The sequence below is a fragment of the Pholis gunnellus genome (assembly GCF_910591455.1).
Source record: "Pholis gunnellus genome assembly, chromosome: 8".
Taxonomy (NCBI): Eukaryota; Metazoa; Chordata; class Actinopteri; order Perciformes; family Pholidae; genus Pholis; species Pholis gunnellus.
In genome coordinates this window covers 6,396,953-6,416,426 of record NC_136534.1, presented here as the reverse complement: position 1 = coordinate 6,416,426, position 19,474 = coordinate 6,396,953, and the positions used below count along the sequence as shown (strand labels likewise).

Genomic DNA, 19,474 nt, shown 5'->3' with positions numbered 1-19,474 from the left:
ATTAAGATGACTTGATCTTTGACTGTGTGTGAGACCAAATCGACATTTTAACTAACGTTACCCTAATTAAATTACTTAAGTCTCGTGAGAGTGAAAAGAGAGCTCGGCGCTGTGAGTGTAGAACATATTACTTTGGTCTTTTACAAAAATAACTTGATAAAGACGTTGAAACAAGCACGAGACTACTGGAGAAAGACAAACAGGAGACAGCACCACTACATGGGAAACTGATGCGACGGCGGAAGCACGTTACAGGGAGACCTCTCGTCCTGCGTCGGGCTCACGCCCACTGTGAAACTTCGGACCAATCGTAGCGCGTGGCGAGTGTGCGCATGCGCGGAGTGGACGCGCGGGAGAGACCGAAAACCCAAACAACGAAGTCATGACAGCAACGTAATCGTCCTACTTTGCTTTAAATTTACGGAATAATACATTACATAAGAAGCGGAAATATAAGGTTAGTAAATGTTTCATAGCAGTTGTGTCTGTAATTGCTGCTGTGTTTGGTTTCCCTGTTTGAAACGCTGCTGTAACGGTAACTGTGTATGCAACATATTAAGCATACAAGTTAACTAACGTTACTTTAAAGTTGGTTGACATAATCAGGATGTCGCCTTAATAACTCGCGAACACTTCAACACTCACGTTCTAGCGACAGTTATCATTTTATAATCGCTGCCTGTTATTTTACACCCTGGTGTACGTGGGCTGCATTGTGAAGTAGCTTAATGACATCTAGCATGCTGCTACTATTACTGACTAGTTCTGAGTCAAGGCAACATCAATTGTCAGATTTTCCAGGTTAGTTTAAGTGAAACCTAACGTATCTCAGATAGAGGCTGTTGTGTGTGTGATGCAACACACCACCTCTGTTTTTGTGATACAATCAATGTTGTCTCAATACAATGTTGTTGTCATTAAAGGTGATACTGGAAACATGGAAGACGACTTCAGCCAATCCCTCACCCCACCAGTGTCTCCATTCGCAGCGGACAGCTTGTGTGAGCTGACTCCAGCCCGGCCGCCGTGCTTCTGCTGCTCCATGACAAAGGAGGAACCCACTGGAGCACTCTCCACAGACGGATACGCTGCAAGAGGCTCCCTGAAACGGTACCGTCACTGTCAGTTCACCATAATCACAAATCAACAAACGCATTTTTTCCCACATGGATGTCAACGGTTTTTCACTGTACCTATTTTGTGCCGGAGAATGTGTCCCAATGAAAACAGTTGACAGACCCGTGGATTATCCTGAGTAACTGCATCATTTGTCTGAAAACTTACACTGTTGTCAGTTTTTGATGCTTGGAGCAAAGCAAATGGAATTCCAGTCACCTCCACTGTAATAGAGTGGCAGTAAATTAAGTCTTAACTGACTGCTTCCTCTCTGTAGGCTGCTGCTGCGTCTTGACCCGGCCCCTGCAGAGTATGAGACCGACACAGTGGAGGTCTTTGGTTTCCCCTGGGTAACAGAGACAGCATTGGTGGAATCTACAAAGCCACTCTTTGGTCTGTTCAGGTAAGCCGAGATGTAAAATCAGTTAAGTTTTCTTTTCAAACAAACCCAGTTTTTGATATACATATTTGTTGCTATAAACCACCCTCATCTGAATGCAGTTTTCCATGGCAGCAAAAGCTAAGAAATGGAATCCTTCTAAGAACGAGCTTTTTTTACTAGATAACCATTTGTTTTGTAACACTATGCACCATGGGTCATTCACATGCATATCAATGGTCTTAGTTGCTTTTCGTTATGTTTCAGACAAAAGGTTTACAGGCTGGAGTCCTTGGTGCAGTCCAGCTCGCATGACTTCGGTAAGCTTGTGCTGTACGTGATCCACACTGCAGCAAATAGTCAGACGTTCACTTTTTATGTCAGTATTCAGTCCACACAGTAAGCCATCCTTTGCTCACATAACAGACATCTTATGCGTTAGCAAAATGCTTTCATGTACATTGGCAAACAGTCAGAGTAACGTAGACAGTACATTTACATAAAATGCAGATAGTGGCGGTGGGGGGGGGGGGGTTCAGCATCCGTTTATTCTAGAAAGGGAGGGGGGATCTGAAGAAAAGTTGAATGTGCTCCCTTAGACGTCTCAAGTTATGACCTTTAAATCACGTTGGTTGAAGTGTGGGTTGAAGCCAAGGCCTTTTGAATTGAAGGGCAGTTTGGCTGAACTGTGAGCCACAGCATCAGTTAGGAAAATGACTTTACACGAGGCACAATCGTCCTGAGGAGAAGTCTTACTGGCCAACAAACACATGACTACAACAAACACTAGATGCAAATCAGGTGGTGTGTATGATTAACTGAGGAAGCAGCAGCGACGAATGACAAAGATGTAAATAGTGGCGCAATGGTGTGCTTTTCTGAAGTGAGCGCAATAATGAATCAGCGATGGCTGAACTGTGTTAACACATTAGATTTGTTGAGCTCAATTCTGAGAGTTTGAGTCACGTCTGATAGGTGATACAGTGGGCATGTTTTACATAAGATTTAGGAATACTGCCCACAACATCCCTCGTGTGTTGTAGGTCAAGCAGGCAACCTCCACTATGAAGCGGAGGACCTCAGACAGCAGTGTGTTTCCTTTCTTCAGTACGTCAAAGTCTTCTTGCACAGGTAATTCTGCACATTCAATGTCAGCACCAGTACCGCTAATTCAAATGTTTGTGTCTATACATTCTACTGCTGCTTTTACTGCGTCTGTTTGTTTATGTGGACACATGCACCGTCCTTTTTGCGTCTGTTCAGATACCTGGAACCCTGCGGCTCCCTGGATGCAGGGCCTTCACACCCGTATGAAGAGCTGGAGGCTCAGTTCCCCTCCGCTCTTCTGGAGGAGCTGTTTGGCATCACCCTCCTCATAGGACGACTCAAAGACCTGCCAGCCAACGTTCAAAGTGCCTTCACGATAACTAACCCGGGAACGGTGTGTGTGTGATTTGTAGGCATCAGTTGTAAAGGAGAGAGGCCTTTGAAATGGGTGCAGTAAAAGTGTGTGAAGTGAAGCTTTTTTTAGAGGAATGACTAATATGACAGTTATTTTACAGCCCTTAAGAGTTCCCCTCACCCAGAACCTTGCTATAACCTAATGTCCTACTGTTTACATTGGCGCTGTGTTCCTCCTACAGCTTTTTCCTCCCTCTTGGCATTTGCTACACCTTCATCTTGACATCCACTGGTCAGTCCTGGAGATCCTTCACCTACTTGGTCACAAGATGCAAGGCAAGTGTCTACTTAGACAGGACTTAGACACTAAAGATATCGAAATGCGATCCCTTGTATTATGTTGTAGTGTAGAGGCTGATGGTACCTGTAGTACTGGAATCCAGAGACACCGTATTCCGTCTCCCTACAGGACCGTTTGAATGGTTGTACGCCGGCTGGTACGGGGCATCACAGTGGGCAATAATCTCCTGACTTGCAGCTCATTTGAGCGTCATTATCATGGAAACAGGCTTTTAGTCATTTTTACCTGTTTTCCTCTCCAGGCCAGGTGGTGTACGCCCACCAGTTTGTGAACCTGACGGGAGAGAACCTGACCGACACCAGTCTGTTTGAAGAGCACCTGTGCAGTCTGCTGTGTGACCTAACTGGTCTGGCCATGGGCAAATACAGCAAGGTGGGCGGCTGGCCACAACTCATTAGCATCCCACCGTTGAGATGTACCAGCAGTATTTCTAGGTTGTTGTTTTTTTTACCTAAAAAAAAAAAACAAAAAAACGTTGCAATTCTGGTATTAAATATGTTCATTCCAGAATTTAGTGCTTGGTTGATAGAAAATGGAAGGAAGCTGCAGATGGCCCATACAAAATATGAATTTGGCTTCTGTCGTTCACCTGAGAATATTCTCCTATTTAGCGTGGAGAAGCTTCTCAAACAGCATAAGTACCGGATGATGATGATGATGATGATGATGATGATGATGATGATGATGATGATGATGATGATGATGATGATGATGATGGTTAAACCACATTTTTTTGCATGCCGATCACTTACAGTATTACCATTCTAATCAAACTATTTGTGTAATCTTCATGTCAGTGATAGACCCCATGCATTTATGTAGGACAGAGCTGCAGTTACTATGTTGAATGGATCCTATGGATTTGTAGGTGAGGCCCACAGAGGCCCTGAGCAGCCATCACTACCTCTGCTCCTGCACCAAAGAGCTGTGGGTCCTGCTCATGCACCTTCTGGAATACAGGACTAAAGTGTTGCACACACAGGTGGGGCAAATACAGACACACTCGCAGTCGCACAACAGAATATGACTCTGGCCGCGCTTAATCAACCAACGTGTGTTTTTTCCCGTAGTCTTTCTGGAGCTACATGAACTCGTTGTTGAGGCCCCTGGTTTCAGGGAAGCCAGCAGCGGAGCAGTACAGTGGCCTCCCGACGCTCTGTAAGGACCCTCTGGGATTCACATGGTGGCTGGTCACTCATGTCGCGCTGTTAGGCCAGTACAGTCGGAACGGCACTCTCCAGTACGAGGTAAGAGGCCGAGAATCACAGTATTGGCACCTTAAAGAAATGACATCGCAAATATCTCTCTTTATGTATATTTATTTCACAGAAGTTTATAGTTTTGAAGACATTTTGCCTCTCATCCAAGAGGCTTCCGTCGTTCTAAAATAAGTCTTCAATTCATTTGGTTTGACACTTTAATGAAGAATGGTGCCAAAGCTAGACACGTTGGTGATCAGAGACAAATTACAGAGGACTTCTTTGTAGAAAAAAGTGAGACTGATGATGATGGTGCCTGAGCATCATCAAGAGTAAGTACTCTGATAGCTGGCCGTGTCTACTTTAGTCTTAAATATGAATACAGGTGACACTCATGTGGATAGTTTTTGATTTAGCCATAGTCAGTATTTCATACAGTAGCTGACGGTTGATACGTCCCCAGTCTGGACAATCAGGCAGGAATACGTGCACAGGAGCAAAGCAACCTACTGAAAAAAGGAAATTTAGCCACCTAAAAGAAAGGTCAACCTAAAAAATATCAATACCCGTTTCAGTGTTCACTGTATTTAGAATATTTTCAATGCTTTATCTTGCCGTCAAACAGCGCTTTCAGACAGGAAACTGAAGTCGTTATATCCATCTATGTCCTCTTCAGAGAAACGCGACTCCATTGACAAAAACAAAACAGTAATTTAACCTCGCAGAGCACAGGAGCTGCTGGTGTACTGCTGCTTTCATCGGTTGGTTTGTTAGTTTTTTTGTCAAAGGAGTCTAGATTAAGATTAATAGATTAGTCTCACGGCTTCAGTTCCCCACAGGAAAGGGCGGTGCCGACCGCCCTCTACTGCAGGTATGACCATGGATAAGTTACAACCCCACCTCCAAAAGATCTGAACTGTCCCTTTTAATAGATGTTTGATATTGTTTTTAAATGTATCCTGTTGTTCTATCTGCATTCACAGAAACATCTGGGGGATAACTGGACTTTTGTGGAGGAGTTGCTCAAGTTTACCTGTAACCCCAAGGTTAGTACTGCTTCTAGTTACAATTCATTTATGACCTCATCGGGAAAATATATAGTTTTAGTAGTAATCATGTGTATGTGTATAATAACAGGGAGGTCTAGCAGAGGAGCAGGTCAGGATGCACGTCCACTGCTGTCTCAGTCTCTTTCTGCTGTGGGAGCCGAGCACCAGCGCTGTCTCCACCCTCTGGGACTACTACGGCAAGAATCTGGTGAGGAAACCATGTGGTCACTGATGGTGTAATACACGCGATAAAAGTTGCTCAAACTTGATGTGTTTCATAATTTTAAACTTATCTCCCACGACCAGACCTCCCTCGGCTGACTTTCGTAATATGAATGAACCTTTCTGCCACTTTTTGACACGATGTGTCGTATTCTTTCATTTCTTTCTCTGGGATGTTTCACTGGCTGTCGTTCTAATAGTTACATTTTCATATTTGTGGCTTTTTCGACTCTTTTTTTTAATATTATTAAAAAGGTTGCTTTAATTGATCGTGCAGCATTATAGAGAAGTCACGTGGCACATTTACCTTCAAGTTATCACCAAGGCCTGTACAGTTGCATTATACATCATATTCTGTCCCTCCGGCCCAGAGTGCTTCATTCACCGTACCCTGGCTCGGGATGTCTGGCATGGGCACTTTGTGCAAGACGCCCCTGGCTCTGTTGGAGCAGGCCCGCAGCTGCTGCTCCCCCTCTCCCCTCTGCTCCCCGGGACACACCCAGCTCTACCGCTCGGCCAACTCCTTCCACATCTTCCTCCGAGTGCTGGCCCTGTGCCTCTCCCAGGACAGGGCTGGTGGAGTCCCACAGAGACAGATCAAAGGAAGGTGAGTATGGATGGAAGTCTGGGAGGCTTTGGAGCTCCTTCACACTCACTACCACCATGAAAGGTCTGACTCCATACGCAGCTTACATAGTATTTTGGAGGAAGGGAGGAGAAATGAGAAATGAGAACTGGAACAGAAGCTGTGAGAAATTATTACTAATCAGGACTAGGCTTTGTTGCATTCCCTTTTCCCCTTTGATCTTCTCATGTGCGTTTCGTGTGCTGTTTGGATTTGTGTGTGTGTGTGTGTGTGTGTGTGTGTGTGTGTGTGTGTGTGTGTGTGTGTGTGTGTGTGTGTGTGTGTGTGTGTGTGTGTGTGTGTGTGTGTGTGTGTGTGTGTGTGTTTAGGTGCACACTTGCATGAATACACAAACAACATGTGTGTGTGTTTGCTCGCCATCATGCATTTCAGTCTTGTTTGTGTGCGTGCCAGGTGCACCGCGGTCTCCCGGTGCGTCTTTGATATTTACTCAGGCCCCCCTGGTGGAGCAGGTGTCTCAGGAGTCAACCACCTGCTCTTCAGCACAGACCAGAGCCAAGAAGCCTCCTACGGATGCACACACACACACACACACACACACACTGCACCTGCTCCCTAGAGCAGTGACATGGTGATCAGTGTGTGAGGCCATTGGATGGAGAGAGAGTGTGTGTGTCTTTGTGAGGGAAAGTGAGAAAGAGGAGAGATCACAATCATGTGCACGTCAGAACCGAGCGCTGGACCATCCTGTATCCCAGACCGGCTGGGCGCCAGAGAGAGGCAGCCGTAGATAAATCCGCCTAATGACTTCCCTCTGTCTGGAATGTGCTCAGTAGCTCTGCAGACATGGGGGCTAATTAGCTAACGAGCGTGGCGGTTAATTCGCCTTAACGAAGCTGTGTTGGTTTCCAACACGGATAGAGAGGGGAGCTCAGGCGGGTAGGGGAGCGGGGAGATGTGGGTGGTAGGCAGTCTGGCAACTGCCACACTGGGCTGGGACGGGTCCAGATTCCCCCCCCCCCCCCCGCCCTCCTCCTCCTCCTCCCTCACCACTCCCTCCTCCCCCTCAGGAGGCGCGAGGCGTGCCGACTGTATTGCTACAACATTTCGGCAGCGTTCCTACTCCTGGCCGGGCTCTGCGGGACACCCGCGCCGACCGCATTAACGGGAGCGACTGCAAGCACGTTGATCTCCAACGCCGGGAGTTAGGAGCATCTGCTCGCCTCCGTATGAAAAAAAAGCTGTCCGGAATAAACAAACAGACAGGCAGGCAGGTTGGGAGAACACAGAAAATCCTCACTGCTGCCTCCCAGCGCACTGCTTATATCCCTGTTACATATTAACCATTCATCTGCAGTATTTAAATAAATGATTTCGGTGTGAACCTGGTCTCTCTCACTTCCCCCTCTCGTTGTTCTCCTCTCCGTTTGAAACCAGTCACACTTCTTACACTGACTTTGTCTTGGGATGCTGGCTGTTTGTGTTTTGACCCAACAGCAGTTCCACTCACTCACCTGTGTGGGCTGCATCTGTGTTTGGGAGGTGGAATAAAAAAGGGGGGGGGGGGTGCTCCAGCTTTCTATGTTTTCCTGCCGGCAAGCTGGATGTGTGTGTGTGTGTGTGGTTTTATTGATCTCACTCTGGTGTTGCAGTAAATTGGTTTGGCTGTAGAGAGAGGGACCAAGCGCCTACTGCTGTGTGTCTGAGTGTCTCTGACATTTAACATGATCTTTAAAGGCATTTCTCCACAGTGCCCGCAGGATCTAACAGCGTGCTGGGTGAGAGAACCACCCAGCACGCTGTTAGATCCTCTCTCTCTCTCTCTCTCTCTCTCTCTCTCTCTCTCTCTCTCTCTCTCTCTCTCTCTCTCTCTCTCTCTCTCCCTCTCTCTCTCTCTCGCTCTCTCTCTCTCAAGTTATTTTCTCTCACCCACATATACACACACACACACACACACACACACACACCCACACCCACACCCACACACGCACACACACAGGCCGGGCAGCCCAGCCTCTCCCCTGGAGCTGAGAGGGCGATAGGAGGCAGGTGGTGGGATGCACGGCGGGGGTGGAAAGTTCAGTTAGTCAGCATTTAAAGTCAGAGGTTTCAGAAGAACAAATCACCCCTGAAGAGTTGGTCAGTGAAAGTAAACAATTGAAATTGGATTTTTTTTTTTTTAAGACAAGTGAACTGTTTTGTTAACCCGGATTAAGTGATATTGTAAAGAGCAGACACTGTGATTTTGAACCCGCCCTTATCTCAGACCACCTTTTCCTCTAACCATATCTTGGGGCACATGTTTTTTTTCTAACTTCCTCTTCTGTTCTCTCATGTTTTTGTTAGGATTTATTCCAAGTTCTCCTCGAGGAAGATGCAGGAGCTACCGGAGGCAGGCCTCATGAACTTCCTGCTGCTGTTTCTGGTGGTGGCCAGGCAGGTGGAGCTGGAGGATGTGGCCGGCAGAGCCTGTGAGATGCTGGGTTTCCTTCCCTCCAACTGCCCCACTGGGCACCGCACCCTGGTCTGGAGGGGACAGCTGTCACTCCTGTTGTTGTTCCAGGTATTGTTTGTCAATCGGAAATTGTATCTGGAAGTTTATCAGGCATTTAAATATTTTTTTTTTTTGACATCGACCGATATTATTTCCAGGAGAGGGGTCTGGATGTTGGGGCACAGGCTACCTGGCTGGCCTCCTCCTTTAATGAGACGGCCAAAGAGTTCTACAATAAGAACACGGAGGTCTCTCGCAGGCTAGCCCTCTGGGGGCCCCTCGGATCATACCTGGAGGGTGTGGGCGAGGTGTTCGAGGCGAGCACCGGCCTCAACCTATCCGAGGAGAAGCTGCTCAACGAGGGGTTTGATTGGTTGCTGCGCGCCTGCCGCCCCTCGGAGCTGAATTCGGCCCTGGGCTTTCTGCAGATCGTCCTCGCCCAGCTCAGGTAAGACAGCTGGTGTGAATATCTCTTTACTTTTTCCTCAGGTTCTCTCATTCCTTTCTTTCACCAATAGCTGCTCCCTCACAGATAGTGGACACATTCAGACAAATGTTTTCTGGCGAAGGCCAAGCTAAGCTTCTGTTAAAATCCGATAAGAGGCCACAGCAGAGGAGAGCGATCTCTTCTGCTCTTCCCAACCCGGCCCCAGAGTCCACTCACTTCTCACACTGACAATGGGCGGATTGTGCTGTCAGCAGGAATGAGTGTCTGTAAAGACCTTGTGTTGCGTTGAGGCCCCCCTGTTAGTCTCCGCAGACCTAGTGGCCCCCGTGTCACCAGGTGCTGGCGAGGCTCCGAGTAGAGTTACAGGCCCGAGGGACCCTTCCGTGGGACCCTCCTGTCGTCGTGGTGGACGGCGGCGGCGCCGTGAGCGCGTTTGGGGACCGCGGTCAGTAGGGCGTCAGGACGGGTTCAGCCGCGGGACACGGGTGTTCTTTACACGTTCGACCCCAGCGGAAGGTCAGAGAGCCACAGCTGAATCAGTGTCTGTTTATGTGGGAACAGAAGGGAGAGTAGATACAAATCAGGTGAGAGTGGGAGGCTTTGGAGTGAGGAATGATGTGTGATCGCTCACTGTAGAGTTTCAGGTAAATCTGGTGCTGAAGAGTGTCACCTTGCTTACCAGCCTCTAAGTTTGCAACAATTCTTTACTTTAGTGAAGTAGTACAGCAAGCAGTACGTTGAAACTGTAATTTAAATCTTAGACGAACATATAGCTTCTAAATTCATGTAGTCATGTTGGCAGCATGACATGATATATGTATCATGATACACATCTGATCCTCTAAAATTGATAATAACGAGCACACACTCGGAGGGAATATCATCTGAAGCATGCAGTTTAGTTGTTACATCACACTTGACACTATCACACAGTTCAATGCGATGAACAAACTCCATTACCCCACGTTACAACAGTGCGTACAGCTCAGGACGGGGTTCTCTCGGCATAATAACGGCGGAGAATAATGTATAACGGTCCACTTGGGACCCAAATGTTGGTTGAAATAAATGTGCAGGATTTTCTTATTTCATTAATTCATTCAGCTTTGTTGTTCAACTCTTACATTCCTACACCCAATAGTTCTGCTTACTTCCCAGTGTAGTTCAATCAAACAACTGTCAAATCTAATTACTCTGTATTTGTGTGCACGCATGTAAACATTGTTTTCTAGAATGGGAATATTTGTTTGTTAAAAGAATGTTTGAAATAATTTAATTGCTTTAATTCAACAAGCAATTTGTTGTATATTAGCAGAGCACTGAAAGCAGCAGAAAGGCAGAACTGAGCACGCTTTAATATCTGATTAGTTAACACAAGTAATGTCATTAATATTCAACAACGTTATCCCATATTTTCCTCATATCGTGCTGCCCTAACCTAAACTCCAAATTCACTCTCCTTCTCAAACAACTCCTGATGGAAATATTTAGCTTTTTAGATGCTAAAGGCAACTTTTTGTGATGCTCAGTGCTGCGGACATATTTCAATCGGTTCCAAAAAAGTATTAGCAGTCGGTATATAGTCCAGGATTTGCTGCATGTCTCTATATGTATGTGGTTTCTTAAATCCCCCCTCGCCCATCGGAACATACTGAGCAAAAACTATTACTGTCACTTTATACTTACACCACTTACGAAAGGTTAATAAATGAGCTGAAACACTAGAATAAATGTACTCCCTGATTCATCTAGGTGTATGATTGCTTTAACTCTCCAGTGCATACGTTCCACCCTGCACACACACACACACACACCTGCCTGTGCCCACACAACTAAACAGAAACACTAACCTCTGTGTACTCCTCTTATTCCAGCGCTGGGCTCCTATAACATGGTAGCTCGTTAGCTTTGACTAATTCCCAAACTTCCCATCTGAGATCTCGGGGTTGGAGGGCACACATTTGCACATTAATGGCCAAGAAGAGAGAGAAGAAGAGAACTCCCAGAGGCCGTCTGTGCTATGGCCCGGACCACGCTGACCCATTTAACCAAAAGAAGAAGAAAAAAAGTTCTCTTTTTTTTTTCAATCCGTCCCACCAAATTAAACATAATTCTTCGGTCCTGGCAATTCTCTGTATCTCTTTGTGATTAATGCTTTTCTGTGACACAATTAATGGGCAATTATGTAGCCTGGCAAATTCAGCATGTGCATCATTATGTCCACTGAGAGCCGCGTGGAATCCGCACACATTAAGAGAATTATTCTGCCAATGGCTGAGGACGCCGAGGGTCCGAGCGTTCGCTCTTGATAGCCATCGCCATGGTGCTGAGGCAGCAAGCCAGTCCCAGGCATAATTCCCCGGTTTCATTCCTTCCCATGACCCTCTACTGTGTGGGAGTGCGGGGGTGTCGCTGGTTGGCGGTGCATTGGCACACCGTGTTGGATCTGGTTTTGGGACAAACGAGTAATCCCCGTCTCCTTGGCTTGATGAAACGCAGGCCTCCCCGTTTCCCTTCATGAGCATTAAGACCTTTTACCAGATAGTGAGCCTCTCTTTTCAAAGTCAAGGACAACTGCTGTTCGGTCACTTATGAGAAATTTAGTAACAGTTACACCTATGTTTTTTGATCGGGATACATGGACAATTTATTAAACAGAAAGTGAACATGGATTGAATTCCGCTTGTGCCTGAGTGTGTGTTTGATATGTCATTGTTAGGACGCTATATTTTATATTGTATGTGTCCGTATGATGGATGCAGCTGGGGAAAGGGTTAAACAGGGTCCCTAATGGTATGTTGGCGTCGTGTGTATGTGTGTGTGTGTGTGTACACGTTGGAGGAAGCCGCTGCGAGGAGGATTAAGTGGGGTCTCTGATGATGTCTTGTACAATGAGGGTTGATGGGTGTGAAAGGCCCATTCCGCAGTAGTAACGAGGCTAATGAATTCAGACTCTAATCGATTGTCTCAGCTCTCCCTGGATTAGATGCAACCTTGCTGGAAGGGAAGGCACTGCTGAGGTGTGTGCGTGTGTGTGTGTGTGTGTGTGTACCATAGTGGCAGACTAGAGTGCGTGGTTGAGGATGGGATGGGGATTGGGGGGGGGGGTGTACGAGTTTTTTTCAGTCCTTTCCTCCTTCCCCAGCACACCTCGACCCCGCTTCCCCATCCCATCCGGGCGAACGAGGGGGACAGGAGGATCATCTCCAGTCTAAATGAGATTACAGCTCCTTCAGCTGCTTATCTGGGCTAATGCCAGCCACTGTGGGGCTGCTGTAGCGGCTGGGGCCAGGGATGAGCCAGAGGAGCCGGAGTATGGTCTGTGTACAGGGGATCAGCATTAGGCTGCTCCACTCTACGCCTATAATATCCTCCTCCTCCTCCTTCCACACCTCTGCCTCCACCCTGCTCTGCTCCACACTGCAGCGCACCGCCGCACGCAGTAATCCCCCAGGAGAGAAGAAAAGCAAAACACATGAAGAAAGAAGGAGTGAAAGGCAGAAACGGGGGCAAAGAAAAAAGGATTTGAGAGGGCGGAGTACAGCGCTATGTTTGGATTTGGTGTCGAACAGATTTGTTTATCTGCTTTCTTTGTTTGTGTGTGTTTGTGCGTGTTTGTGTGTGTCCTTCCAGACTGGTCCATCAGCGCAGTGTCCAGTCAGTGCCCGCCTTGGCCTGGGCTCCTGGTAACGCCAGTGTGGTGAAAGAGCGCCACCTAGCGGTAGCAGCCGCACTCTGGGCGCACTTCTTCCCCTTCCTGCGCAGCCTACGCCTCTCCCAGACCCCTCCGCCACAGCTGGCAGATGCTGCTGCAGGTCAGTAACGCCCACTGGGAGGAAGAAGAGACACTGAGTGGAGGGAGGAAAGGGTGTGGGGGGGAGAGCAGCAAAGAGTTCTGGACAAGCGTTCAACCGAAAATGGATTCTTGACGGCCAATACTGATCATTTTTGAGTGAATGCCGGCATTTCACACGAAGGCAGAGAATTTGATTTGAATTTGGCAGCGAGAAGAAATGTAGTAGTTATGAAGTAGGATGAGAAGAGAACATAGTAACACTTAAATCATTTTGTCTTCCTCAGGCTTCACCCTGTTGGCGTTTGATCTGCCCAGCTCCGCCCCCCAGGACCTTCAGCCCCTCCCAGTCCAGTCCATCATGCAATGCTTTGGCTGGGACGACATGGTTCAACCAGTTCTGATAACTCGCTACCTCCCCCATCTGCTCCAAAACAGGTACAGTTGTGCCTTTTGTGCCTTTTTACCGTTTTCTCACATCGCTCCTAATGGGAAAACATCAGGTCGGTCCAACAGGGAATATGACCACCTCTGAAACCGTCAGCTATCAAGCTTCATCGTGGTAGATACCACTTGACCTAATAGTTTTTATTGGCTGCTGTCTAATTAATAGATTAGACAGTGGGCGTCCTTGGTATGATCGAAATAGGTTTGGATGAAGGAAAGGCTCCCATGCCTCTAAACTGATTCCAAAATGTAGCGCATCTCCACAATCACACTCAAGGGTCCAATGTGCAGTCCAATGTGACTATTTCAGCCTCAGAGGTCCTCTTCAGGCGTTGCCAAGTGATATTAAGGTGCTGCACCTGAATATAAAGCCGGAACAAGGACACTCTTCCTATTTATTGTTGAGAAGTACCAGCCTGCCAAGCCCTCCATCCATCCACTGCTGTTTGAGCTGTTAGAAATGTGTATTATATAAAATGAAGTAACGCTTTCTTTCTTGTGAATTTAATTAAATTACCGCCCCCTTTCAGATATAAATGTTCACCTCCCTGCATCCTTCTACGCTCATCATTAACAGCTGTATGACAACTCAGAGGAAATCTGATGGGAAGAGGCATTTATGTGTTTCAGACACAAGTGGATCTCGATGTTTACGGCTCGGCGTAGACAGAATACAAAAAAATACGACCTCTTCAGCACACTGAGGCGTCGAATGTGAATTTTAACGTTGACATTCATGTGATGTGTGCTCGTGGATGTGGCTTTCGCCACTCCCTTATTGAATGCTTGATATTTCTTCATACCTTCGTCAAGGAAAGACCAGTAAATCCTATCGCCGTATAAAATGACTCTCTTGTCTTTTTCAGCGAGCTGGTGTCCTCGCTGAGCGGTGACTCTGCCGGTGTCGTGTCCGGTTCTGCACAGAGCCTGTCGGTGAGGGCCTGGTTCCGCTGTGTGCTACAGCAGCACCTTCATAAGAACCCGGGCGGGTCTGACAGCAGAACAGGTAATGCCACCGAGTCTACAATGTGATTAACAAATAACAACCATCCATTGAATGCCAGGCAAAATCGACTTAGACACAGGTGCGTATGGAATTTCTGGCATATTAGGGAATTCAGTGATGAGTATCACCAAACCTGTGAAACAGGAAGTTTCTGCAAATCCAGGTAACTAGTTTCTACAGAAACCCTGAGAGGAGAAAACAATTCTGGTGACCCATTTTCTAAAAAGTGTTTGTGACTTAAGAACGGGTGTAAAAAAGAGAGAATCCGGTGGGAAAGAAAGTTTTGCCGTAATCGTTTTTTTTGTAATACTCATTTTGGCCACAAGAGGCTGAGGGTTAGAAATAGGACTAAAACCGATTTCTTCCAGCTGAGTTCTAATTTCTAAATACACTCCATAAACACAAGGTACATAAAGTGTGTTAGCAAGTTCTCTAACGTTACTGTCGTGTCTTTCTTTTGGCTAGAAATCCATGTAACCTGTGTGAATCGTCCTGTTTAGAACTTCAGCCTCTTGTGACCTAAATGAGTACAACAACAACAAACACACATTTAATAGTTTTTTTATTATTATCTTGAGTGACGGGTTACACCGACAACACATTTTAGAACTGTTTCTGGACTGTTTCTGGATTAAAGTCCTAAAGCTTCACGACCCCAACTCTGCTCTGAATTGAGAAACTGTTCCGTCTTTGTGGAGAAGAATCTTCGGCTCGTTACCTTGTTACCTGTATGTCTTGTATCAGATATGAACGCCTGCTTTGCTTCCAGGCCGGGATGTGGAGGGGCAGCTGTGTGAGCTGACCCGGCTCGTGCTGAGACTCCCCGAGGTGGACGGCCTCCTGCAGAGAGCGGGCCTCCAGTCCGCAGCCTCGAGGCTAGAGCCCACTTCAGCCCTGGAGGTCTTTGTCAAGGTAACACATTCTCACACGCGTCAAATACACACAGTTCCTGACGGATAGTTAATGTCCCCTCATCCTCAGTTTATGCATATAAGAGCTAAAGTATCCAGCATATCTTACGTCACCTTTCATGCCGGTCGCTACCACAGCGGCCTGTATTTGCAAGCAGATATTTCCATGGATTCATTCTCTTGTCATGGTGTCAGGCTGTCGGCAGTGTGTACAGTGGACTGCAGGTTTTGTCCGAACGCTCGGCCATGGTGACCAGAGCCCTGGACTACGTTGGCGACATCCTGAAACACATTAAACCGTCTCTCGTCAGCAAGAACCAAGAGGGACTGCAGCTGGTTTACTGGGCTGTCGGTAGGTGCAGAGTCAGAAGCACTTTGTTTTTGTTTTATTTCTTTTTTATTTTAATAATTACCGTTGCTTTGTTCTGTTTGATTCAGGTTGCATAGTGAAGCACTGGAGCCCCCTGCTGGCCACATCTAAAGCCCAGCAGCTGCTGTTCCGTATTGTGGACGGGCTGCTGCTTCCACACAACCTCACACAGCAGGACAAAGCCCTCAGGGACAGCCTGCCTCTGTATTTACAGGTTAGGACATATATACTGTATATATACTATGTATATATATATATAGTACCCTGAGTCACGCAACAGGCCTCGCCCATGTGTTTCCTCTATCCAGATGTTTTCATACTGACTCTTTTTTTTAATGTATTCCCCTGCAGGGTCTGTCAGTGGCTTCCAGCGTGTCTCAGTCGCAGGGCGCCCACCTGAAGCAGCAGCTCCGCTCTGTTACCCGCAGATATCTGGACCATTTCCTTCCCGCCTCGCCTTCCTTGGGCGTCATTGCCAACCACCCAGTGCTTCTGAGTGCCTGTGAGGCCACCCCAACCCCCCGGGGAGCAGCGCTGAGGAGGACCATCCTGGAGGTGCTCTGGTAGGTCTCTAGAGGTGGGAGGTGCTCTGGTAGGTCTCTAGAGGTGGTGGTGATGTTGGCCCGTCATGGCCCCGCCCAACCACCTGGCTTTGACATTCATTTCGTTCATTTGTTTTCCACTGTTACTCCAACAATATATTTGTTAAACGATGGTGTTCTCCTACAGAGCTTCTGGTAACTGTCCCTGTCTTACAGCGAGAGCTTCCTGCAGTTTAAAGGTCACGCCCCTCCCCCCCGGCTAGCGGCCGTCCTGATGTTCCTGCTGGAGCTTCTGAGACGGAACAGTGACTCAGACCCCGCCCTCCTCACTCTGCCCCTCCCCTCCCTGCTGCGCTGCGTGATGCTGGTCAACGAGCCGCAGGGTAAGATCACGGCGTGTGCCTGTTCGCACAGAATAAATCTGGAGCTTATAAAGTGTCGTTTTTTCTACATTGAGTGTGAGCGCCTACACATTTTTGATACAGAGGGGCATCCTTGGGTTCCACTTGGCACCGCGGTCCTCAGAATGTCCTTGTCTAGCAATCTTGGCAGTCAGCGGAAGAAACAAGCTGAATGCTATGAAAGAGAACTTTCAGTTATCTTCAGTAACATGAATAAGTGTCTTACCAGACTACCCTCCTTGTCCGTCGTGGGAGCCCAGTTTTTAGGAAGAGGGTCCCTGACTTCATACAGGAAACGGTCCTAATGTGAGCCACTAAAAGGACCGCGGTCCTGTAAATAATAATAATAAGTTGTTTAACACAGTGATGACTTGTATGACTGCAATTTTGATTAATTACAGCAAATGTTGCGTCCTTTTTTTCGCACTGAAGGTTATCCAAAATAAATCTGACCAGGCATGCGTTTGCGTCAGCTTCACTACCGACTCAATAAATCAGTAATCATAGCACTTACTTACTATCAGCGAGGTGGTTGCAAACATGTCCTTAACGCTTACAATTTCAATCAATCCTCACTGTGGGGCGAATTATACAGGAAAAAACCCCAATCAAGTTTGTGTTTGTAGTAATCGCTGAAGGGCTGTCTAATCATATCAGTGTGTATTGTTTCTTTGGGTGGTGGGGGGCGTTCTGTGCAGTGAGGAAGACGAGCACAGATGCCTTACAGCTTGTGGTGGAGCGATGTGCTGCTGCATCTACAGCCGGGCCGTGTGACCAGATGATCGCCGCTTTGCGGTAATTGACGATAATGTATAGCAAGTAAAGACCTGACACGGTTACTGTAGCCACTATCTGTATCACATTTAAAGCCTATTTCATCCTTTCTACTGTTTGTGTAATCCCAAATGCTCCCAGGTCGTTTGTGGAGGAGAACGAGGGAGTCTACGACAGACAGGTGTACGGTGTCCTGGAGACGGTGTCTGTTCTGGACCCGTCTGCGGTTCAAGCTCTCCTTCCCAACCTGTCTCTCAGTCTGAGGAACACCGAGCGCAAGAGAGGGCTGGGCAGGAACATCGCCTTGAGGTGAGCAGGCGCATTGGATCTCATCGTGGAAGCCACGTAGACGGCATTCATCGCCTTGAACTATTTATAAATTGTCTCGACAAATAAGCTGGTGTACAGAACTGGAAATGTTCTTTAGCTGTATGCTTTATTGAATGTGTCCACTCATGTGACCGCCCCGTGTCTCTGTGTTACAGGAGTGCATATAGGAAGTTGCTGGGCCTCCTCGGAGAGAGTGGGCAGGCAGAAATAACCAGCCTTGAAGCAGACTAAGGATCATCTCCAGGACCTGTCGCCAGCTCCAAAAAAACACTTTTTAGTCATAGAACCGTTTTTTTTGTGCCAAAATTCTTAAGTTGGTCATTAAGAAAACGACAGTCCTGCTAATCAGGCTATCCAACAAAAGGGTTCAGTGCATTTCATCAGCCGAGTTAATGTCAATACCTGATGTGCTGGAACAGGTATATGAAACTGTGAACATTTAAGATGCCTTAACAGCTGTACTTAAAAAGGGACAGTTCACCCCAAAATCAAACATACATGTTTTTTTTTTCCTCTTACCTGTAGTGCTATTTATCAATCTCTATTGTTCTGGTGTGAGTTGGTCCTATTGAATATAATGAAATTGTATGTTAATATTTCCACAACATATGGCACTCCACTTGTGGTGCTCAAAGCATCATTACAAAAAGTGAGCGGTTTCATGTAGGAACTATTTTCTTGATACGGAACTACACCCGCTACAGAAGGAAGCATGCATCTACTCGAGGAGGCTCGTGAAAGCCTGAAACGTCAACATCAATGGCGTCCTCCTCGGCTGAGCTGTAACGTTAGCTAGCTCAGTGGTGCTAGGTGAGCTAGCCGTATCGAGAATTTCTTTTTTTCTGCGTGGTGATACGGTTGCCGGGTATAGTTTGGTAGAGAGAAAATAGTTCACAACAAGGTCTGTGAACTATCTTGAGTAAATGGCTCATCATTTCTGTAGAGTTTTTCTTTTTGGGCGCTTTGAACACACCAAGCACAGTGGCATCTAGTTCAATTAAACTAGCGAGAAGGCAGACCTCTCTACGGCCCATATCTTCAAGGCTCTGCCACTCTCACCAAAACAATCTACATTGATAAATAGCACAACAGGTAGGACTTTGGGGTGAACTGTCCCTTTTTAAAAGAATATGTTCCAATCATGGACTATAAGCACCAGGTTGTATATAATGTACATATTGTGAAAAAAAAAAAAAAACAGGTGCCGCTTTGCATTTTGTAAGATGAATAAATAAATACGAATACGCTCATATAGGTCTCTCCATCGTTTCCTTTCAGCTCTGTAGTGAGGAGCGTGTGCACCGAAGGGATATTGGTGCTGATAACCATCAGGTGCCGGATCTGTCTCTACGCGGTTGGCACTCTGAATTACAGATTTGATGACAGTCGTGGGTGAGCCAGAGAGTTCAGTAGCAAGAAAAAGAAAAAAAGTAAAAGAGACGAGTACTGTTTGTTCCAATTGTCTATCGCCCTTCCAAGTCGCAGCAATCTCTCACGATCCGACTTTAGTTTGTAACCGAATCAGATGAAGTCTCACTCCCGTCTCCCACAATCACCAAGTCCCATTTTACTGTCATCGCTAGTCATTTTCCAGCCTCATCAAACGTGGATGCATGCATCCCTTCATCGGAGCGTCAGTCTGCTG

The 19,474-nt window shown here is 46.9% G+C and overlaps 1 protein-coding gene across 1 annotated transcript; it reads left to right on the top strand.

Annotated features, from left to right (window-relative positions):
- Positions 1-364: 364 nt before the first annotated feature.
- Positions 365-19,030, top strand: mms22l (MMS22-like, DNA repair protein). The gene is made up of 26 exons (XM_079165338.1): positions 365-457; positions 924-1,110; positions 1,394-1,519; positions 1,763-1,815; positions 2,539-2,626; positions 2,759-2,936; positions 3,139-3,232; positions 3,499-3,629; positions 4,126-4,239; positions 4,328-4,504; positions 5,440-5,502; positions 5,594-5,713; positions 6,099-6,334; positions 8,660-8,876; positions 8,966-9,255; positions 12,889-13,070; positions 13,336-13,486; positions 14,362-14,501; positions 15,271-15,413; positions 15,608-15,764; positions 15,851-15,996; positions 16,134-16,345; positions 16,541-16,707; positions 17,424-17,520; positions 17,641-17,808; positions 17,985-19,030. Exons 2-26 carry the CDS (start codon positions 938-940, stop codon positions 18,058-18,060), a joined length of 3,699 nt encoding a protein of 1,232 aa, XP_079021464.1. The 5' UTR covers positions 365-457; positions 924-937; the 3' UTR covers positions 18,061-19,030.
- Positions 19,031-19,474: the final 444 nt, after the last annotated feature.